The 22,355-nt window shown below is 36.5% G+C and overlaps 1 protein-coding gene across 4 annotated transcripts; it reads right to left on the reverse strand.

The window, feature by feature from the left end:
• Positions 1–876: 876 nt before the first annotated feature.
• On the reverse strand, positions 877–22,176 carry ppfibp2a (PPFIA binding protein 2a). 4 transcript variants are annotated; one of them, XM_038306736.1, is made up of 23 exons: positions 21,972–22,176; positions 19,998–20,084; positions 16,729–16,842; positions 15,050–15,181; positions 13,001–13,285; positions 12,641–12,733; positions 11,442–11,553; positions 11,265–11,297; positions 10,631–10,692; positions 9,908–9,986; positions 9,695–9,819; positions 9,512–9,579; positions 9,380–9,440; positions 8,671–8,812; positions 7,739–7,880; positions 4,897–5,022; positions 4,658–4,808; positions 4,435–4,546; positions 4,116–4,204; positions 3,895–4,017; positions 3,205–3,330; positions 1,958–2,146; positions 877–1,852 (listed from the first exon to the last, which is right to left on the reverse strand). In XM_038306736.1, exons 1-23 carry the CDS (start codon positions 22,017–22,019, stop codon positions 1,631–1,633), a joined length of 2,721 nt encoding a protein of 906 aa, XP_038162664.1. In that variant the 5' UTR covers positions 22,020–22,176; the 3' UTR covers positions 877–1,630. The 4 variants fall into 4 exon arrangements, with proteins under 4 accessions (XP_038162664.1, XP_038162667.1, XP_038162665.1 ...); XM_038306739.1 differs by lacking the exon at positions 16,729–16,842 and having other exon boundaries at positions 21,972–22,174; XM_038306737.1 differs by lacking the exon at positions 11,265–11,297 and having other exon boundaries at positions 21,972–22,173.
• Positions 22,177–22,355: the final 179 nt, after the last annotated feature.

Raw genomic sequence — 22,355 nt, forward strand, 5'->3', positions numbered from 1 at the left:
AAACATACAAACTATGAAAAAAGTATTGCCACCTCAGGAAATTGCTTAAAAGTTTCAAAAGGTATTCCCCAAATTATGACATGCTGGAAAAGTATCTATCTATCTATAGGGCAGCCTTTCACCATCATCTCGCATCACCTGTCATCAGAGATGCAAGAAGCCCTGCTCGACCTCTCCTCTGATCATACATTACAGACTCTTAGGTGTGCGCATGCGTGCTGAAAAAGTTCTGGTTGTTAGTAGCAACAGAGTACCCAGCACTTTAGAAAACTTCAACTGATGCACTGTGTCAATTTGCACCCACATATCTGCACAGACATACATGAAACAAAAGTACAGATCACGACTCCTCAGATTTGAGGGTGATCTCTGTGTGGCCATGTCTAACAAAAGCCAAAAAGCTGCTTCGTTCAAACAAGCAAGCCGAGCTGTCACATTAAATAGTTGCAGAAAACATCTTTGCTGTTAAAAAGGAAGTTATTTTTCATGTCTAAGCTCCCAGGAATATATTTAGAATTCACCTTACAGTATATGTTTACACTTTAACCACAAAATGATTCTATGTACCAACCATCCCTTTTCTGTTTGGAAAGTTAGCCTCTAGGTGCTGCTTCGTGTTTTTTTTTTTTTTTTTTTTTTTTCAGAAATATCCCAGTGAATTTCAAAATAAGATGATAAAGAGACTAATAGCTGAAGGGAGTTAAAAAATGAACTCACTCGGGGCCATGAAGCCGTCCAATACTTTTTTTTTTCTTTTTCTAAGTACAAACGCAATACCAGGGGTAGAAAACTCGAAAAGAATTCAAAATCCAGAGCTCCCCCCCGCCGCATACACACAAACACACACACACCGACAGACATAAAGAAAGGACTGTCTTGAGGAACCTAATGCCATTTATTATGCCGTACAGACAATCCTGATATACATCAAAATATTCTGACATAAAGAAAGTACAAAATGGCCAATAAAATATTTCTAAAGCAATGGGGTAAGCTTCGGAATCAATATTCTTTAGGAATGCACTGAGCAGCCTTTTCTATACTATTCACAAAAAAGCCAGAATACATAAATAAATGCATTGGATCAAACCAATAACTTATTGAATTTAGATCTTTTGCGTTTTGTATCAAGGTTGGTGATGTAAAATTTGACTGCCTCCAATATGTCGTGGCCCACCCTACAAAGCACTGGGATCAAGAAAAGAGGACGCTGCAATTCTGGTCTTCTTCTAACTATTTTCTCCACTCTAAACACCCACCCTTGCAGAAGATGTTTACAGAATAGTAAAAGTTTCTGTTGCTCGGAATGGAGGTCCATCAACACATTGGACCCCATAAAATAAAAATAGAGTCATAAAATTGATTGTGTATGTAAAAAGTAGGCAAACAAATACTTTTGGCATAATGTATTATTACCACTTAAATATTGATAGCTTTGAAATCACATCTGAAAAAATAATAAAAAATAAAGCTGTGAGAAATAAAACAGTTGTTACTTGTATTCAAAATCTCATTTTCAGCCCATCCAGCAGATCCCAAGATAAATAGGTCCTGGTGAAAAGCCAAATAATTTTTTCTTGAAAGTTTAAGTCAGCATATGTTTGAAAGATCCAGAATTATGTGTGTTTATTCAGGTATCAACTGGATCTGTTGTTTGAGCTTTTAGACCTGCTGATTGCCCCTTTTCAACTCGTCTGTCCAAAGTTGAGCTGAAGCCTCTGTGGGATGAAAGCAAGCGAGAAACTCCATTCACTTTTAGTGCCTCAGTGTCTATTGGGCATATGTAGTCTGCAGATTCATCCGATTTCCTCTTTCTGAGATGACTGAATTGGGTGAAGCCCAGCTTCTTAGGCTGAAAGAACACAAATGGTTAAACACAATACTCACCCATTATGATATCAAGATTTTTTTCTTCTAACAACAGTGACCAAACGATTTATTTAAATGGGCATCTTACTTTTACTTTAGCAGTGGTAGTAAGTGGTACATGGCCTGTGGCATTGCCATAGTCCCGTTTCTCCTGCATGGCTTGAGGCCCAACCAAGGCAGCAAAAGCAGTGGCAAGATGACGTCGAAGCAAAGTCTTTTGTGGAGGAATATTTAAAAGCAGGGCCAAAGTCTCAGAGCTAAACCGAGGCTCCAGGATCTATGGACAAAAAAAGGGGGCAAAAAAATAAAATATTTCGACCTAACACAGAAAATAGAAAATATGTATATATATATTTTTTTATTATTTATGTTAAAGCCACAACCTATAAAAATTATTGCAAATGGGAAATGTTCTTCTCTGAAACCCTGTTTTTTTTGTCTCTCTAGATCAGTGCTTCCCAACCTTTTTTCTCTTGTGTACCCCTTTGGGCATTTTGTCTTACCCTGAGTACCCACCTCAGTCATAATTATTTATGATTGTCCAAAAGTGGAACGTACAATAACTGATAATAAAATAAAAACAATTTTACTTAATCTTTTAATTCAAGCATTTAATTCTTAGACATTTTATTCTTTCTATCTCAACAAAAAAAAAAAAAATAAATAAATATGTTTCCTGGAAGTTAGTTAGGAATCAAAATAAATGCAAAAAAAATGTTATAAATGTGCCTTTTTAAAACTGGAGCTCCTCTGAGTAATTGGGAGCAAAATGCTGAACAAAAATTTTAGTCAGACTGACTTAATTAGTTTAAGTCAGTCAGTCAGTCTAACAGCTTAGTGTAAAAAAACAGCTGATCCAAGGCTGTTCTCTGCATATACAATATTTTTGATGTCCGCAATGCATTTGCGGACCACCAGGGGTATGAGTATCACTGCTCTGCACTACTGTCATACGATTCTGAATAAATTTAGGATTGGAAAGTGGGTAATTAAATAGGATTAGCCCCATTTGATGCAACATAATTTCTATTTTAGCCTGTTTATTGTTATTCTTACCCTCCACTGATCAAAAGGACCCCCAGGATTGACTGAAGTGGTTGATCACATCTCTCACCAAAGTATAATAGAATATGACTGCCCTCATGGGTTTCCAGCTAATAATTTTTTATTATCTAACCCCCCTTATAGTCACATAATAAACAGTTTGTTTCCAAATGTAATTTTTGTAACTGTTTTTAGACATGCAAATTAGCAGTTACAATATCCTATTCAATATATTACCACCAAACTGAAAAGAAAGTTTTTTTTTGTTTTTTGTTTTTTCACAGTACTTACAATAAGTCCACCATGTACACCACTCCCCCGTAGATTAGGTGCATACTCAGCAAGATCAACTGCTCTTAGCCATTCCATTACACAGTGGTTTGACCACTGTACTACTTCTGAAGGAGAGGGGTGTTTCTGTGAATAAAAGTAAAACAAATATTTAAAATCATATACTACCAAAATTACACAAATATCTGTTTAACTCTTAACAAAATAATGTATAATACCTCATTGATGATAAGAGCATTTTTTTAAAAGCAAAAACAATGCTGCATTTAAATACATGTCCCCTCTGCTGCCATCTTGTGGATTTTTTGTTAGATTACAACATTCCAATATCCAGAGGCCTTTTAGGAATATTCTTGCATTTGAATATCTATAAGGCAAGGATGTACTCTGAATATTCAGTATAATGTCATTTTTACCTCTACCAAGAAGATTATGTCTTTATTTGCATTGGCTTGTCATTCTGTTTGTCTGTTTTCTAAAAAATAAAAACGTTATGGACTTTGCTGAAATATTCAGAGGGTGAATATCGGGACTGGAGACAAATTAAAAGATTTTGGTGATGATCCAGGATTTATTTTTTTAATATTCTGTCAATACAGGGATAAACCTAAGGTGGTAGTCACAATATGTAAGGGTCTGCACTGTCCAAGTGCTTTTTTATGTAACTTAATAATTTTTTTGTTAACAAACCTCTTCCCCAGGTCTGCGCCGAAGACAATTTGGGTTGAACTTATTGACATGAAGAACATGAATAGCACATTTAATGCTGAGATGATGAAGCTGGCTGGTGACCTTTAATGTCAAGAGATCATTCTGTGATGACAAAAGTAAATAAATAAAAAAATAACTTAAACAACTTAATGATTTTTAGGTGTATTCAAAAAGTGTTTAAACATTCAATTAGAGCTTACCACAGTTAGATACTGAATCATCCGTCCATCGACTCTAGCCTCATAAAATAGATCCTTATACTGAGGCAAGCCGATATCATCCAGCCATCCTATGTAGAAAAAAATAGCATCATAACTGTGCTCACTCAAATACATTATAAAACTTCCTTATTGCAAATACTTTGCAAACTTTTATCTCTTTGTTTTGACAAATGTTAAATTGCTTGTTATCATGCAATGGGTTTACCTACCACATTGTGTTTTAAACAGTACTTTGTGAGTTTATATCTGACAAAATTTAGAAAGGTTTGAGAAGAATTTGTTGCATATAAACTCTTACGGGTAACCCAGATGTGGTCCAACTCTGAGGATTTCTCTGTAACTTTGGAAGTAAAAGCCCTTAAACCAAGTTGCAGCTTTTTCCTGTGAAGGGGATGCTTCATACCCATTTCCTGAAATCAAAAGGAAAGGTCAACATAAAATAAAAGATGGGCTCCGATAAATTATATACTATATGAATGGATAAATGTCTAAATTTTCTGCTTGGCTTAAAGTTCTCTAACCTTCTCAAAATCTTGAGGCGTGGCTGACAAAAGTGTCTGCCCATTTTCAACCCACTGTCTGGTGAGATTGATGTATTGGCCAAGTCCATAGTCCTCAAGCCAACTACACACTTGCTCCTTGGTCCATTGACTGAATGGAATATTCAGATCACTGACAGCAACAAATTGTATAAAGAGACATATAACATTATTCATCATATACTGAAAATAGGAAAATGTAGAAACACAACTTGCTTTACCATGTGGGGTTAGATTCAGAGGTTCTGGTCAGTCTCGGCCCTGCGGTTGCACGCAAGCCTCCTCTTCTAAACTGGCTGGCTTCTTGATCTGCTGGCTGGAACCCCCCAGACTGGGTTCTACGTAGCCTGTGTTAATAAAAGCACAAAGTTGCAGATTAAACCAATTGCAGATTTGATTCTCAAAGCAAACTAAAACTCAATGTGCCATTTCTCTGAACTCAGCCTTTTTATTAGCTTTTCTTCAGCCTTTCAATATCATTATGTTGGTCTCTTTGTGTGCTCGGTGTGTATGTACGCATTTGTTTTTCCTACATGGTGGGGGCCACTTTCTATTAAAATCTTTTGGGGATCTATCATCCTTGAGGGGACCTCCGCCAGGATGCCTTGGGGGAGATTACTGTTTTAGTTAGGACTAGGATGTAAATTGTGTTTTGGTTAGGGTTATGTCTGTAACACTAATGGTTAGGTTTAGAATAAAGGTCATGGTTGGGCTGTAGAAATCACCTGCAAATAAATAAAGTCAATGGAAAGTTCCCACTGAAATAGTGACACTTGATAATTGTCTCTGTGTGAGTGTTAGTGACCATATTTTGTCACCTTGTAGGGACAATTTCCCAGGAATATGCCACATTATTCTGATTTATACTTGTGGGGACCAATGACTGGTCCCCATGAGGAAAGGTTATCTTCTTGGGATGGGTGTTGGGTTTAAGACTAAGCTATGAATTGAGTTTAGGTTAGGATTAAGGTTAGGTATGTTTCTGTAATGGTTAGGGTAATGGTCTTGGTTAGAAAAGAATGCAACATGAATGGAAGTCCATGGAGACCGAAGGGTCCTAATGTGCTGACCCCATTTATAACTTAGAGAGTCCGTTTAGAGGTATGGTGTTAATCAAGTTAAGGTTAGGGTTAGGAATATGCTGATAATGGTTAGGGTTATGGAAAATGTCAGGGTTAGGTTTAAATGCAGTAACTAAAATGTATTTAAGTTCATGTAGAGTCTCAATATGAATAGAAATACAATCGTGTGTGTGTGTTCTTGTTTTTCGGTAATATTGTGGGGCCTATTTTCTGGAAAAATGGCATGTTGTTGACTAGCTGCTCTTTGTTGGGTCCTATGCCTGGATCCCACAAGGGGAATTGCTGTTTTTGGGTCTGGGGTCACGTTTAGGACTAAGGAGCATTAGGACAATTATCATTGATGATAGGTGAGATTATTACACCTTGGTATTGGCTGCCTGTTGCATGTCAGAACTGATATTTTCCACAATAGTTAATCTAATTAAGACAGTACCTCTGTCTGGATATAATTATAATCTTCATTCTGTACGTGGCACAGATTTGGAAATGGAATGAGAGCGCCGTCCTTCATCTAAGAACGAAGTGTAATATTTTGATAAGGCTGGAGGCATGGATGTCTACTCATCTGCTAACGTGTATGATGTAAAATATGAAGATGTGGCAGACTGGAGATGTATAAAATGCCTTTTTAACTGTTAAAGTGCAGTGACCCCGGAGGTGAGCAGCAATGAGCAGTCATTCTGTAAACTCTAAGCAAGTTCTCTGATCTGAGTAAGATTATAATTTTCATTAGAATCTGTTGTCATATCTTCTGGGTATTTTATATATATATATAAGTTATGAAGTGTTATTTTAAGAGTTTGTCCCGAATTATCTCTTTTCAGGGAAAAAAACTGAAGAGATAGAGCATCAGGGTGCATAAATAGAGCCTATCTTTAACAGGAGTGAGTTTAGGTTGGGCTTGGGGTTAGGTTTAGGTATGAACCCATAATGGTTAGGACTAGGGCAAGACACGGTTAAGCTTTAGAAATTAATGGAAGTCAATGGAAAGGTCCACAAAGTTGATGAGAAAAGTATGTGCTTGTTGTGATGCGGTGGGGGCAGGCATTATTGTGTGGCTACATTCACACTGCAGGCCTTAACGCTCAATTCTGATCTTTTAGTTAGTATGGTAAGTAATAATATACTGTATGTTTCAGAGCTCCTGCTGTCAGGGATAGATGGTGGAAAGCAGCAGGAAAGCAGAGCAACAGACAGGGATTATTTTTTTTTTTTTTCTGTTACTATACAGTGCTTGCTATATATATATATTTTTTTTTACCCATGCTTATTTATAAAGAGTAAATCTGTAAAAATTCAAAAAATATCCACTGGACTTGGTTTCCAAGATTTGAAGACGTTTCGCCACCTCTCCAGGAAGCTTTCTGAATTCAAATGTCTGGTTCCGCAGTGAGTTTGAGTCTTATATAGACAAAGCCTTGTATTGCTTGGAAACATGCAATGGTAACCGATGAATTGGTCGTTTGGTTCCATCATTAGACTAATATCTGAAACCTGTCTATGATTCTGAGGGTCGGTCGTTAAAGGGGGGGGATTGCCGTTAAGGGGGGGATTGTCTCCTGTAATACCTGAAACCTGTCTATGATTGTTAAGAGTCAGTCGTTAAGGAGGTATTGTTCACCGGCCGGAGCGTGTAGGTCCCTCGTTCCTCTGTGATGGGGTGGGGGGTTTGGTGATATCTAGAAGGGATCATGTCTATGATTGAATTGAATTGTTTTTGGAAGCTGGAATCTGAGTCCACCATCTCTGTTTAAAGTTGGTTTTTCTCTCTTCACATAGATGGCTTCCTTCACGCCCCTCTCAAACCACCTATTTTCTTTATCCAGAATGTGAACACCCAGAATGACTATGACCTGGATGACTGAGAACCTTCATCAGCATATAAAAAGTAAAAAAAAATTTATGAAAAATGTAATAAATAATAGGACTTGCTTCTAAAGTGAGTGAAGATTGTTTACTTGTTTTGTGTCTCTTTACTTACTTTCCCCAGAATCTCTTGAAGCTCCTATTGTTCTTCATATATTCAGGAGATCCAATAGCTCGCTGGCCAGGCTGAACACGCGGCTCACAATCAGCAGGGGAATTCTCACTGGTTTTACAGTCATGGGCTTTCTCAAAGTTTTCTATAAGAGGTTAGAAAAAAACCACAGTTACTGAGGACAAAGAGGATGCAGATTGTTTGCTTCCTAAAAATACCACTTTTTTTTTTCCTTTGAAGATGTGTTTGTGTTGTTAAAAAAATACTTTGCTCAGAGTAGAAGCAGAGCAGACTAAGCTTCAGCAGTGTACTGCCAAAATAATGCTCTTGATTGAAGACATCTGAGTAAAGATTATATCTATTTCCTGTAGTTTAGGCAATGTTTCTGAGAATATCTTGCTGATGATAAGTGAATCTAGGGCTAGATTTTCTTTCTATATTTCATAAATGGGAAACATGTTTGGTAGCATTTTAAAATGTTTTGATGGGTACAGGTTGCAAGTGACGGGGTAAATAGAGAAATGAACAATTTTGGGTCATTTCCAAGGTATGATCTTCATAATCACGTCTGTCAGTGAAAATGTTTCAGCAAGATAACAGGGTGTGCCTGGATTTAAAACTGGTCGGTCACATCAAGGAAGGGTGGAGCTGAGCTGAATGTGGTCAGTCCATGCAAGGAAGAGGTTGGGTTGGGTAATCAACCCTGTCCCATGATCCTTCTGCTCTGACAGGAGCCTCTGCAATTAGCTGTGATCAAGCGTACAGTGGTCGTCTGGTCAGAAGAGAGTGGTTATAGCTCCAAATATGAATCTTGTCTGCTCTCATGGGAATTACTAGACCACTCAGAGATCCTATGCCAAATCGTATTAAAGAGTGCAGCCTATCATATCCTAAGTAACAATCTGGTGATTTTTATTTTTTTACTATGCACTTACTATGGCAAGAGTCTCCATCTTCACATCGATCTGGATTTTGTTGACTTTGAGTATCTTTATCTCCATTTTCATTTTGTTCCAGGACTGCTGAATTCAGAGGCAGAGGCTGACTTTTCCCTTCACTCATTTCACCATGGAGAAACTATTCACAAATTTGAAATATGAAAAAAGGAAGAAAATTACTTATTAATACTGATGAATTTAAATTACTTTAGACATTTAAACACCTTTACTGTTACATTTTGCCCTATGAGTATGCTGCAAAACCTAAAATAATTAGTCAAAGGGCACTGTTTATTCAAAAGTACACTAGATGTCTGTACAATGATAAATATTGTGCACAAAGCTGACATAGACCAGGACTTCTGCAGATAAATATTCTTTGTACAGATCAGTCTAAAGCTGAACTATTTGGACACAAAAGCTAATTACAGGATTCAAATTCATAACACATTTATCAAATATAAGATGCCGCTTAAGACAAATGTGGCCCACACAGAAATAGACCATAGAATATGAAAATTACAAAAAATATTTGTTGACACTTTTCATGTATTAAGTAATGCTTGTCATGTTTTTTACTTACAGATAAAAAATATTAAACACACAAGGAGTGTAAAGGTATAGCACAAACAAAACTGTCCATGATAGAAGCCTGTTTCTTTCATTTCAAGTTTAAGGTAAATACAACACAAATACCAGAAGATACCTTTGGTGAAGGTCCATTTGTCATGTCATTCAAGCTGCTTGTGAAAGTCTGTGGCTCTGTTCTGTAAAGAGAAACACAGTGTACTCAGAAAGATCCCAAATAGAGTAACTGGTTTCAAAAGTAGTGATTTACCTGGAATCATTATCTTTCTGGACTGACTGAAATGATGTTTGTTGGGAGGACAAACTACTTGTTGACACCTGTCATGGTTCAAAAAAATTAAATCACACAAAGCATATTTATGGACGACATAGTCAACTAGCTCTAATGCAAACATTAAAATAAATAGGATTTCTTTAATGTTTGCTCACTCACTTCAGACTTCCCATCATCAGATTTTATACTGGCAGAGTCAACAGTCCTCGTCAGCACCTGGTTTCCTTCCTCGCTGCTACTTGAAGCAGTTCGACCATTCGACAAGGAACGAATAGCAGATGGCCCTTCCACAACATAAGGAGGGATTAAACATTATACATCATATGGGGAGAAACCCAGTAACTCATATAAAATAATAAATAATCCCATTACCTTGCCTTGAGATGTGAGTAACCTCTTTGAACTGTCTGCACTGATTCAGGAGTAGATTTAGCTCCTCAATCTGTCTGTCCTGCAGAAAACACAGCAGGGAGCTTTTAAGTAAGTCAACATAAACCTATTAGGATATTTGTTAAAAGTTTGAAAGCATGAAATCCCACTGCTGGTTTTAAACCACTGGTGTGTGATACACCCAAACATTACTCTTCCACAGTATGGCCTTTACATCAAAGTAATGGACAGAGAGGGGTTAGACCTAGGCCCCACTTTAAACTGTATTTTATGGCAACCAGCTGCACAGTGTGTGTTTTTTGAAGTGGTGCCAGTCATGATTTTACCAAAATTCTCTTAATGCTGCTCACTCCAAAATTAAGCTTGGCAAAGCAAAGCCTGCTTAATTGTGGCTAGTCTAAAAAAGACTTGTATCAGGGTGTGTGTGTCCATGTGCAGGTTCTCAGCAGTGGGCCACATGCAAGTCTGTCTGCAAATGCTTTAAGTGCAAGATAGTCTGAGTGGAAGAATACAAAAGACCCTCTGTGCTATAAATGGTCAGAGGGAGGAACCTCTAAGAAATAACAGGGTCTAAAAGCAGCTACTTTCAGGCATTTGAAAAAATTTGGTCTTTGCTCATACAAAGTTGAAATAAATTTATACATTAATGTGATGTGTTGCCATCATGGCTTAGTTTTGACCAACTGCTTTCACATAATTTCTTACCTTTTCATCATTGGCAGCCATCAGCGACTTCATTCCACTTCGAAGTCTTTGAAGTTCTTGATCTTGGTAACAAAAAAAGAATAAAGCTTTTTATTATTCTATTTTGGCAGCTGTTCATGTTCTGTACATACAGATCCTTCAACTGAAAAAGTAGATAAGAAAAGAAAGGATATGCCAGCAAGTTTTAGATCACTTTCTTATGATAATGTTTGGCCAAAATGTCTTCATTAGTTTTAACATCTCTACACATCACTCAAATAAGTTTTTGGGAACTGCTTACTGCAAAACTAAGCTTGGCCTATTTAGGTCTGTAGAGAGATTTTTTTTATATATATTTCCATGCATTAATTGCAATAATCAACATGTGCAATAAATTACTTTAAATTTAAACAATCAACAGCCCAGAAACAATATTTGATGAATAAAGACTGATTCTTAATACAAGATATAAACCCAATGAAGAAGAGTTAAAAAGTAGTTTACTGTAAACATTTTTCATTTTCAAAGGCGTCCCTTAAAGCAGAAGGAAATAAAAAGTATAATTAAGAAAAGGACCCAAGGAAAAAGGCAGGAACATTAAATTAAAAGTAGACAGGTCCCAAAGGATTTTTAATTTAGTGCTGCATAGTCTTACATTCAGTGTATAGCCTCTTCCTGTACATCTCCTCTGAGAGGGACAGACACAGATACCCTCAAAACACAGTTTATATTTGGTCAAGGCATTTTTTTATAGGATAACTCTCTTTATCTATGAATTTGTTTACACTGGTATGTCACTCATGGCTTGAATGTGCATGAATGGTTTGCTCACCTCTGGTTGAGATTTCTGTGGTCAGAGGAGGTCTGGCCAGCAACTGAGTATGCAAGCTCTCAATCTCTGCATTCTTACTGAGCAGAAGTTGCTGAAGGCTGTTGATCTCTGTCTGAGGTTGTACAGTAAAGAATATTAGCACCATTTACACAAAGGTTTATTCAAAAGAAAATATCTATATCATGAACATTTACTATCAATGATACATAGGCTCATAAATGGATTTAAAATCCTAAATCCTAGGTCAGCTCGCATGTCATTCTAGCTGGCCAGGCTAGTGTGTCCCAATGCTTAGAGCCCTGTTTTGATTATTTTTTTTCCCCCTCTTTCATTTATGATACATCCCAAACAAAGCAAAAAAGAAAATGTATCCTCCAAATTCTGCTGTACAAAATGTTGAACAAAATCATCCCAGAGTTTACAGTTTGTTTCAAAATAAGATACAGGAGATTAAGTTTACGCTTAACTCCTTTTGAGTCCTAAAAGTAAAGTTAAATGAGACAGCTCTTTGAATCAACAATGAAAATAGAAGAATATAGCTGATATACTGGTAAGAAGACAACTAGGTTTTATATTAATAAGATATATTTTGGTTGCACAAAAACTTCAAAACTCCCATTAGTTGTTCATGTAAATCCAACTCCAGCCTCTAACTTTTTTTTTTTCTTTCATGAACCTCATTCTGTATTTACTTCCTAATAGCACAGCCATCTTGGAGTGTTCCTCTCTAACAAAAGCACTGTGAACAGTCTATCTGATGACATCAAAACTACAGCAAATCCCTATAATCCCACAGAGTGCTGGTAAAAGAAAATAGAATGTCTCAAAATGTTTAAAATGTAATATCTTTACCAATGTGATAATTAAATAACATTTTGAAAAAAATATTTGAAGAGTAAAATGTTCAATTGACATGAATGTATATTTTAATTAACTTAAATAAACTATGAAGAGCAAAAAGTCAATCGTAAAAGCAAGTGTGAAGAGATGAAATATGCTAATTGAAATACACCAAGAATTATTAATTCTATGTATATTGCATGACAAAGAGAAAAGGTAAATAAAAGAGAATAAGAATGTGCATGACAGAGGGATTAGCTTAGTGGAAAAATCATGAGACAGGACTACAGTCAGAAGAGTGGAATGGAGAATTAACTGTAAAATTTGGGCTCATGGTGTATCTGTAACAGATAGTTTACCTTGGTAGCCTTGAGCTTCCTTTCATACTGTAGCTTCTGGTCCTCCAGATGCTGTATTTTGTCCTTGAGAATTCTAACTTCTTTAATTAAAACCTAAAAACAGGAAGCATTTTATCAGGCTTTATATCCAGCTGCTGTCATAAAGATGCCCATTGTTATTACTAATAAAATGCTTTTATTAAAGATTCTTGAAATTGTACATTCATTTAGAAAAGAAGGGTATTGCTCTGTTTATTAAGCTAAATTCAAAGCTACTTAAACTATTAGATAAAAGTTATAGAAGACAAAACATTGAGACAACACATTGAGAAGATCCATTTAGTTCCAACAGTAAAAGCCATGCAGTTGAACTATGCCTACTCTTTCTTCTCCACAGTGGCATGGCTGCTCTGCATCTGAGCTACCCTCTCTTGGGCTCCCCAAAGGTCTGTCTGGAGCCCCATCTGTCCTGTGCATACCCCCTGAGGGTCCATCATAGCATGTGGGGAGGTTTTTGCCTCGGCTTATGGCAGACTCAGAGCACACCGCTGGAAACCTGCTGTCAGTCAAGATCTCTGAGGGCTTTTTCTCCTGGATCTTGCTATTGATCTCCTTCTGAAACTGACACATCTGCTCCTGCAGTTCACTAATGAAATTCACTACAGTCTGAAAGATATGAGTGAGAAGAAAAGGAAAAAAAATATAGCATTTAGAAAAAGGAGAAACTTACTGGACTTGTACATACTGTATTTTTTAAAAGTCTATGCTGTTAAATTACATTAATTTCTAAACAAACCAAAAAAAAATCTAAAGAAATTTCAGACAGGTCTAAAATTTTCACTTGTTTTAGTAACTGAAAACTGCTAGCGTTAGCAGTGTCTTCTAGGCATTTTATGTAAAATACCATTTCTATGAAGAGCATTGGGTTGAAAACTACTGCCTTTTTTTTTGTAAATTTCATTAAAAATGTAATGTCCCTTTGAGGAAAATGTATTTAACCTTCATAATAATACTATAAAATTATATTAGGTAAACTTTAAAGCTAATTTGCTCTGAATTATTTTTTGGGGATCTAAATAAATGTTGCTTTGCTGGACTGAAGGCAAAATGGCTCCCAGGGTTGTAAAGGTTGCTGATCCCTGAACTTTTTTTTTCATTGCTTGGTTTGTTTTGTCTCTTTTATACATTCTAAAAAATCAACATGTTTTTTTTTTTTTTTTTTGTTTTTTTTTAACTGTAGCTAAAATCAAATGGCTACAATTAAAACTGATACAGTATCTAAAGGCATGCATATTGGAAAACGCGTTGGTGCTAATATTCAAATATAAGATAACATTTGTTTGTCCAAAACATTTTTTGTATTTTTAATAAAAGAGAGCTGTTGGTTTTGCCTGGACTGTGGACAGAACATTTTTTACTTAGGGTCCAGTACAGCAGTTATGACAAATGATATGGAGGGCCTCCATATCTAATTTTAAACATGAGCTTGTTTGCTTCAGAGCCAAGAGCCCCCCCCAAACACTTGTTTGTGTGTACATACAGCCATGCATATGTGAGGACAGGTTTATGTAATAAGCGAAGAACATGGAGGACAATTATTGTGATGAAAGGAGTATATTTGGTCTAAGTCAAAGCCGGTGGTAAAGGTATAGCTGGTGTAATATTATTTTGGACTTAAAAACAAAAACTTCCATTAAAAAAATAATCCCGTTCCAATTATTTAAAAAAAATAAAAAATGTGGAAATATTCATTTAAAATGGGATTCTATTTTAAAACTCTCCTGAGACCACAATTTGCACTAATAACAAAACCCTCACATATTTGGGCTATCAAACAATACAACACTTTTTGAACTATTTTAAACTGAGGATAAGATATCTTTTGACAATTAGCTTTTTGACTAAGTATTTACACTGTGGTATCCTGCCTGTTTAAAGTTCTGCTTTCAATTTCTAGACTTCAGGAAGTCAGGCGGTAACATAACACATCCTAAAACATAAATGTTGAGCACATAAGCTGGTTAAACTCTGGAAAAAATTTAAATCTAATTCATAAAAGGAATAATAAAAGCAGTATTTGGGTGATTTTATTTTTCCACTGTGAGTCTGTAAGTGTTTAAAGGCTTCTATAAAATCAACAGTTGAGTGAATTGCTTCAGAATGATAAGCAGATTATTATTTTAAGCCATGTCATTTGTATCAGAGCCATGTTTAAATTTCTAATTATTAAAGACCTTCATCTAAAAAAAACAAGCTTTAGAGAATTTAAAAAGAAAGCCCCTTCATTGCACTGGACAAAATATGTAGTTATTAGCTTTGCTATAAGTCAATTACTAATTAAGTACATGTGCTCAAATAAACTTTTTTTTATATACAGGCATTAAGTTTATGTGAAAATGACAAACTTATATCAGTCTACTTCAGTCTCACCTCTGCTTTGTCTTGCCTCACATTCGAATGAACTTGTTTTCCCTCCATGTCGGCCAGCTTCAGTTTCAGATTAGAAACCTCCCCTACAAGATTCAGCTTTTGCTTCTCGAGGGACATCCTATGCACGAGCTCCTGTCGTCAATGACACACAGCATGAGTGGGAAAAAAGACAGAGAGGTGCAGCCATATATCCCTTCAATTATATACAATATACAGTGCTTTCTCTACAAAGGCAGCATGAGTGTGAGGCACAGCAAGCTACCACCTATCTAGTGACAGCCCTATCCACACAAACCACAGTGGTTTCTGAAGCTGTTTGGTTGGCTAAATATACACAACTCATGACCACTATTTATAATGCCTATTTCGCAGCTCGCTCAGAGCACATAGCAGAGAGGAGGGAGGGGGTTAGACCAAGAAAAAGCATGCAAGACATTCATTGACAGATTATCAAAATATCTTTGACAGGTGCATTTCCCTGTCCTCCGTATATGAATGACCTCCTTTTTAAAACTGAGAAATCACAATTTAACAGATCGGTAAGATACTGTAGATAACCAAAGGCTTTGTAGCCATCAGTTACACCAGACCATGGGGGTAGATGTATTTCTAATTTGGTTCATGCCAAGCAGGTGCTGAATGTCCAGAAATGAGCTTGAAACTTTAGTGGAGATAAGGATTTTGAGTGTTTGCTTTTTTCTCCAAAAGATCTTGGCCCCCTTTAGAGAGCGCATGGAAAAGTTTAACTGTCACCAGGAAAATATTTAAAGCTCAAGTTCAAAGCCTCGACCACATCTCCAAGAAACTGACCCTTTAACAAAAAGAAAACTTAAATTAGGTTTCTGTAAAAGAGACAAAGTTATAAACCAGTTTTTGAATTAATTGTTTGTTTTCCCTTCAGGCTAAAGTTGAGATTTTGCAAGAGTTGCAACATAAGAAAGTAAACGAATACCTGGTTTATCCAGTGTCTACCCGTAATGCCTTCATGCAAGCAATGTCTCCAAGTTCAAGTGGGATAAGGTTTCATCCACCCTGTCCATCCAGTAGCTTCTAACAAACTTTTTGAAGACTGAAGCAAACAACTAAATGCCAACAGAGCACATTCAACTTCAACAGCAGGAGCATTCTTCTTTTCCTTACTATTTTTCCACCTTTTTACAGCTGTTTCTCCCTTCCTTGTTTTTTTCCCCGTATCCCTCCCTCTGCTGTCTTTCTCGTCTCTCTCCTTCTCTCCAGACGCCTGCATGTGAGCAGTCATGGTTGTTACCAGTTGGGGGGTGTGGCTTGCTGCTCAGTTAATCTCCTGCCCAGACGGGTGAGTTTAGCCCTGCATAAACCAGACAGGCACCAAGAGCTAAAACTCTACAGGAAAGAGTCTGAGCATCTTAAATATTTTTGTAGTCAAGGTATCCTAAAGCCACTGTCACTGGAATCCAAGAAAAGAATTTCTAAATGTGAGGCAGAGAAACACAGGAAACTACAGAGAAATTAGTATGTTTAAAAGAGATGGACTATATTCATGCCCTGTTGTAGCTTAGAAGATGGAACAATTTTTTTTTGTTTTCAAATTAGTGTTATATTTAACATCAGGCTTTTCTTATTTTAGTCATCTTTAACACATCTTTTTTTCAGTGTATGCAAGACAGATCAGTATAAGTCAAAGTTATTTTGGCATCTACCTGATGTAGCATCTCCTCTGTACAGATGAGTTTGTGTTGATGCTCCATCAAGGAACTCTCCAAATCATGGATCTTTACTCCTTGAGCCTCCACCTGGTCTGTCAATACACTCACCTATGTGGGATTTTGTATGTCAAAATAAATATTACAAACCAAAATATTTTTTAGAACATAGATTGCAGATAGATACTACTATCCTCAAATTAGATTGCACAGTTGTAGCCCATGCCAAGGGATTCCAAGCATTTTATTCTCATTGCCATCTGCAAAGTTGAACAACAGGTTATTTTCTTCGACTTCTCATGTTTAAATTGTTGGAGCAACAAGTTAAATTAATTGGTTTTACACTTGTTTGTTGGAAATAAGTAAAAAGTCCATCAACAAATCTTGCTTTTTCAATCTGATAAACCCTGTTCTCTGTGGAAGAGGTACTCGGGTTCTGGAGGATACAGTTTTCTAACAGTGGATGTATAAAATGTACACCGATTGCCTCAAATAATGATAAGCCTTCCTTTTCAAGAGATGGATGAGAGGCCACCTTTTACCAATAAACAGCTTTTACAAAGAGATTTGAAAAATGTTAAATGGGTGAAAACACATTTTATTCTGCTGTACAACCAATGGATGCATTTTCATCCAGCCATCCATTTTTCCATCAAGCTTTTCCCTAGCAGGGTCTCGAGGGGTGCTTGTGCCTATCTCAAGCTGTCTAAGGGGGAGAGGCAGGATAAGCCCTGGACAGGGAAGCCATTCTATCGCAGGGCAACACAGAGACAAACAGGACAAACAACCATTCACACTCACACCTAATGAGAATTTAGAGAAGCAAACTAACCTAACAGTCATGTTTGTGGACTGTGAGAGGAAGCCAGAGTATCCGGAGAGAACCCACGCATGCTCAGGGAGAACATGCAAACTCCATGCAGAAAGACCCCAGGCTGGGAATCAAACCCAGAACCTTCTTGCTACAAGGCAGCAGTGCTACCCACTGCACCTGGATGCATTTTTAATAAAATATATATATATATATATATATATATATATATATATATTAGTGCTGTCAAAATTATCGCGTTATTATCGCGTTAACGCGAGGCCATTTTAACGGCGATAATTTTTTTAACGTGAGATTAACGCTATGTGGTTTTATGGTAAAATTTTCCAAGTACATCCCGCTGCAGCCTGCGGGAAGGCGGGGCTATTTTCCCCCAGTGTATGCATTTCTCATAGGCTTCCAGAGCGGAGCTCCTCAAGGGAAAAAGACGCTCATACACTGGGTGACGCTAGTGCCTTTTCTTTAAGCCCCACCACCAACAAACAAGTTGAGTGTCTGGTAACTAGTAGCAACCTGAAATACGCTGAGAAAACAGATTACTGAGGTGAAATGGAATCTGCTACGGCACTCTTGCTGTCACAGGTCGGTATCGTGTGTGTGTGTGTGGGTGGGTGTGTCGGTGTGTGTGTGGGTGTGTGTGTGTGTGTGTGTGTGTGTTCTCATTTTTGTTAAGAGTCTGAAAAGTAACTTTCATAGACTACCTCCATCTAGTGATGTCGGTCTATTGATTTTGATGTATTGATTGAAAATTGTTCATTATTATCTTGGTTAATTAACATCTAATGTTAACTCTACTACATTTTATAGCAGTAGGGTAAAATGCTTGTCTTTGTTCAAAAGACTGTATTAACTGTAAAGACTGTCTTTTACATCAGCCTGTTTTCAGGGCCTTTTTTTGGCTACATATTTGTTATTTTTTGCTACATGCCATCTTCTTGCCATATGTTTCTATGGCATAAATCAGTATCTGTGACCTGTTCTCATTTAAAAAAAAGAACATTGGCACAAACCTAGCCTGTATGTATTTTTTGTATGTCATCGAGAGTATTTAAATGATTTTCAATCAGAAAAAAAATTTGCGATTAAAATGCGATTAATCGCGAGTTAACTCAGGCATTGATGCGATTAATCGCGATTAAAAAAATTTAATCGATTGACAGCACTAATATATATATATATATATATATATATATATATATATATATATATATATATATATATATATATATATATATATATATATATATATATATATTTTTTTTTTTTTTTTTTTTTTTTTTTTTTATTAAATAAAAATGACACTTTCCATTAAAGAGTGAATTAAATGTATTTTTTTACTGTTTGTGCCTAATGTATAGAAATTAGCAAAAAATCTAAAACTACTGTCTAAGGGGGAGAGGCAGGATAAACCCTGGACAGGGAAGCCATTCTATCGCAGAGCAACACAGAGACAAACAGGACAAACAACCATTCACACTCACACCTAATGAGAATTTAGAGAAGCAAACTAACCTAACAGTCATGTTTGTGGACTGTGAGAGGAAGCCAGAGTATCCAGAGAGAACCCACGCATGCTCAGGGAGAACATGCAAACTCCATGCAGAAAGACCCCAGGCTGGGAATCAAACCCAGAACCTTCTTGCTACAAGGCAGCAGTGCTACCCACTGCACCTGGATGCATTTTTAATAAAAAAAAAAAAAAAAAATATATATATATATATATATATATATATATATATATATATATATATATATATATATTTTTTTTTTTTTTTTTTTTTTTTTTTGATTAAATAAAAATGACACTTTCCATTAAAGAGTGAATTAAATATATTTTTTTACTGTTTGTGCCTAATGTATAGAAATTAGCAAAAAATCTAAAACTACTGTAGCAAGCAAATGTTGCCCTTTGATGCTGAAACTGACAATATACTTATGAGTACTTAGACTGAATTTACATTTCTAAAGAATTGGTTTTCTTCCTGTAAGACCCACAATAAGTGCTAAAAGGTATCTGCTCTAAACTTACACTGGCATACAAACACACCTACATGCAACTTGCCACATAATGGTGCAAGCCTGAGCTTGTCTACCAAGCACTTGCTCAACAACTTCAAGTTATCAGTCAAAACAGGAGATTCTAGTATCCTAACAGCACCAAACCCACTTTATGACACTTGTCTCACCGGACTTGTGGAACAGAAACTCATGCAAGATTTGCAATATACAAATGCCATACATCTTTTTTGTTTGGCCTTCCAGACTTTCTTTTTTTTTTCTCTTCTCTGAGACACATTCAAAGTGTTGAATCAGTTGCCATGTTTTTCCACTCTATTTTCAGATGCAGAGGAAATAAACATAGTAGGAAACTCCTTTTTTATTATTTATTCATTCTTTCACTGTATTTCCAAAGACCAAAGCAGCAGTATCCCACCTGCAGAACTAGTGACTCTTTGTCTCCCTCTAGGCGGGATAACCAGTCTTGGTGAGACTCACCGTTGTTGTTTGAGCTGAGATTCTCCTGTCAAAAATAGAGAATGAATACATTTTAGTGTCTTCTGCAAAGAAAAGTTGCTGAGCGGGTCTTCAGTTTTCTTTTTTATCAGTCTTTAGGTTTTAGAAGCAGAAACCTTAAACTTCTTGCAGTGCAAGAACTCTTTGGAGGCTTTAAGAGGTTTACAAATCCTAATCCAGCATTAAAACTTTGTGTACCACATTTTATACTGGTTTGAGGGGGGAAGAAGTGGATTAGGTCAGTGTAGCTTGTTTACTCAGTGAAATCTCACATTAAATGAAATGGAAGAAATTTGACACAAAAAAGTAAGAGGTGTTTTTGAATTGAATTAAAGTAAATTGTTTTTAATGAAAGGTAAGTAAGTGAACTGGCTTGAAATTTTTGCATAACTGGGCTTAAGGCAAAGTTGGTCAAATACCCATAAGGAAGCTTTTCTCCGATTTAACAGATAAGCTCTTGTGGTTTGTAAAACATTTCAACGCTGTTGAACACTATTATATATATTTTGGCAGTTTGAAGAGACCATACACATTCTATTGAAAGCAACTACAGCATTAATTATTTATGACCATGCCGTGAATTCATTTGGAAAAGACTGGGTAACGTGTGTTGTTTTTGTGGGTTATCATAGCCAGGTTAGGGACAGTAAAATAAGTTTTCCAGTTACCTTACCTTGTTGGCCCATACTTCTTGCAGCCTGTGTGTCTCATCAAAAACATTGAGCTCAAGATTTCAAAAGTCTACCTATCCTTTATAATTGTTTAAATTTATTATGTTTTAGGTATTTAAAAAGTGAGAATATATATCAATGCAGTGCAGAACTGTTAGAAAGTGTTTGTATTATTTTACAAAATGTTGCAGATGATCAAAAAAAGTACTATAGTACAAAACAGTTTTCAGATAACAACTGAAAACTAATTAAAGCGGGATGTGTAGAAACTTTAGAATAAAGATATCACTATGTGAAGCCTGTCTGATGATATAAATCAAAACACATGGTGCCTCAGTCTAAAGAAATTAAAAGTCCAATAGGAAATCTACTCATCTGGTAAATATTATAAAGCTTTTCTAAGGTTAGAGGATTCCAGCAAACTAGATTCACAGCCAATAAAGACAAATCAAGAAAATATGGCATTGAAAACTTATCCAGGAGGGATGACCACAAAAGCACAGACAAAAAAAAACAACAAAAAAAAACAAAAAACATCTAAAGCACTGCAGGGTTTTGTTTCCTCTGTTAAGTTCATCCATCCATCCATCCATCCATCCATCCATCCATCCATCATCCATCCATCCAGCCATCCATCCAGCCATCCATCCAGCCATCCATCCATCCAAACATTTATCCATTGTATAGGATAACCTATCCAAGAGGGGGCATGGAGAGGGCTGATGCCTATCACAGTAGATTATTGGGGTGAAAGGAAAACTTTATTTCGGGTTACAAGTCAGTCAGAAAGAAGACTTTTTTTTTTTTTTTGTCAGCCTGGAAATCAAATGATTATTATGTTACTCTTTCACTTATTGATATAAATATATGATTAATGGTAGCTGTTCAAAATTAGTTGCTCACTCAATATTACAGTTCTTTGATTAATAATTATTAATAGACCCAAACAGGGGGGGGGGGGGGGGGGGGGGGGGGGGAACAAAGACCTGGAAAAAGATATGGGTCAAGTTTACTGGCTCTACAGGGGGTAGGGATTTGGTGAATTAACTGGCATGCCACAGTAAACAAGTACATCGCCCACTGCCAGGTAATCCCATTCTTCTCAAAAAGATTGCAAATAACTCTGAGTGAGTTCTTTGGAAACAGTTGATGGAGTAACTTTGGTAATAAAAAAAAAACTTCAAACCTATTTCTGTTACAGAAGTGTAATAAAATAACCTTACCCTTCTGAGCCAGGGGAAGTGTTTGTAGAAATCAATATGATACTCCATTGTGCAAATCCATAGTTGAGCTCTTCCTTCTTATGTCTAACAGAAATGAGCATATACTATGAAGTACCAGCACACACAACCAAAACAGTGGCTTTTAACTACACTGCATGCTCTCCTTCTTTTATTAGAACCAAATGCTGCAGATGTGGAGCGTGCAGGAAGGATCTAGGTCTATGTGGTTTGGAGCTCAGGCTCCCTTAGACTTCTGCAGCTGAGCTGAATAAGTCAAAGTATGCCAGTTGGCATTACTTTCCCTCCTGTCCCTCCATCCCCCACACCCTCTCTTACTTTTTCTATCTACTTTCAGTTGCTCTGTTTTTCTTTCTTTCACTTCTT

This window comes from Cyprinodon tularosa, unplaced genomic scaffold (genome assembly GCF_016077235.1).
Source record: "Cyprinodon tularosa strain WSP-4 unplaced genomic scaffold, ASM1607723v1 ctg59, whole genome shotgun sequence".
Taxonomy (NCBI): Eukaryota; Metazoa; Chordata; class Actinopteri; order Cyprinodontiformes; family Cyprinodontidae; genus Cyprinodon; species Cyprinodon tularosa.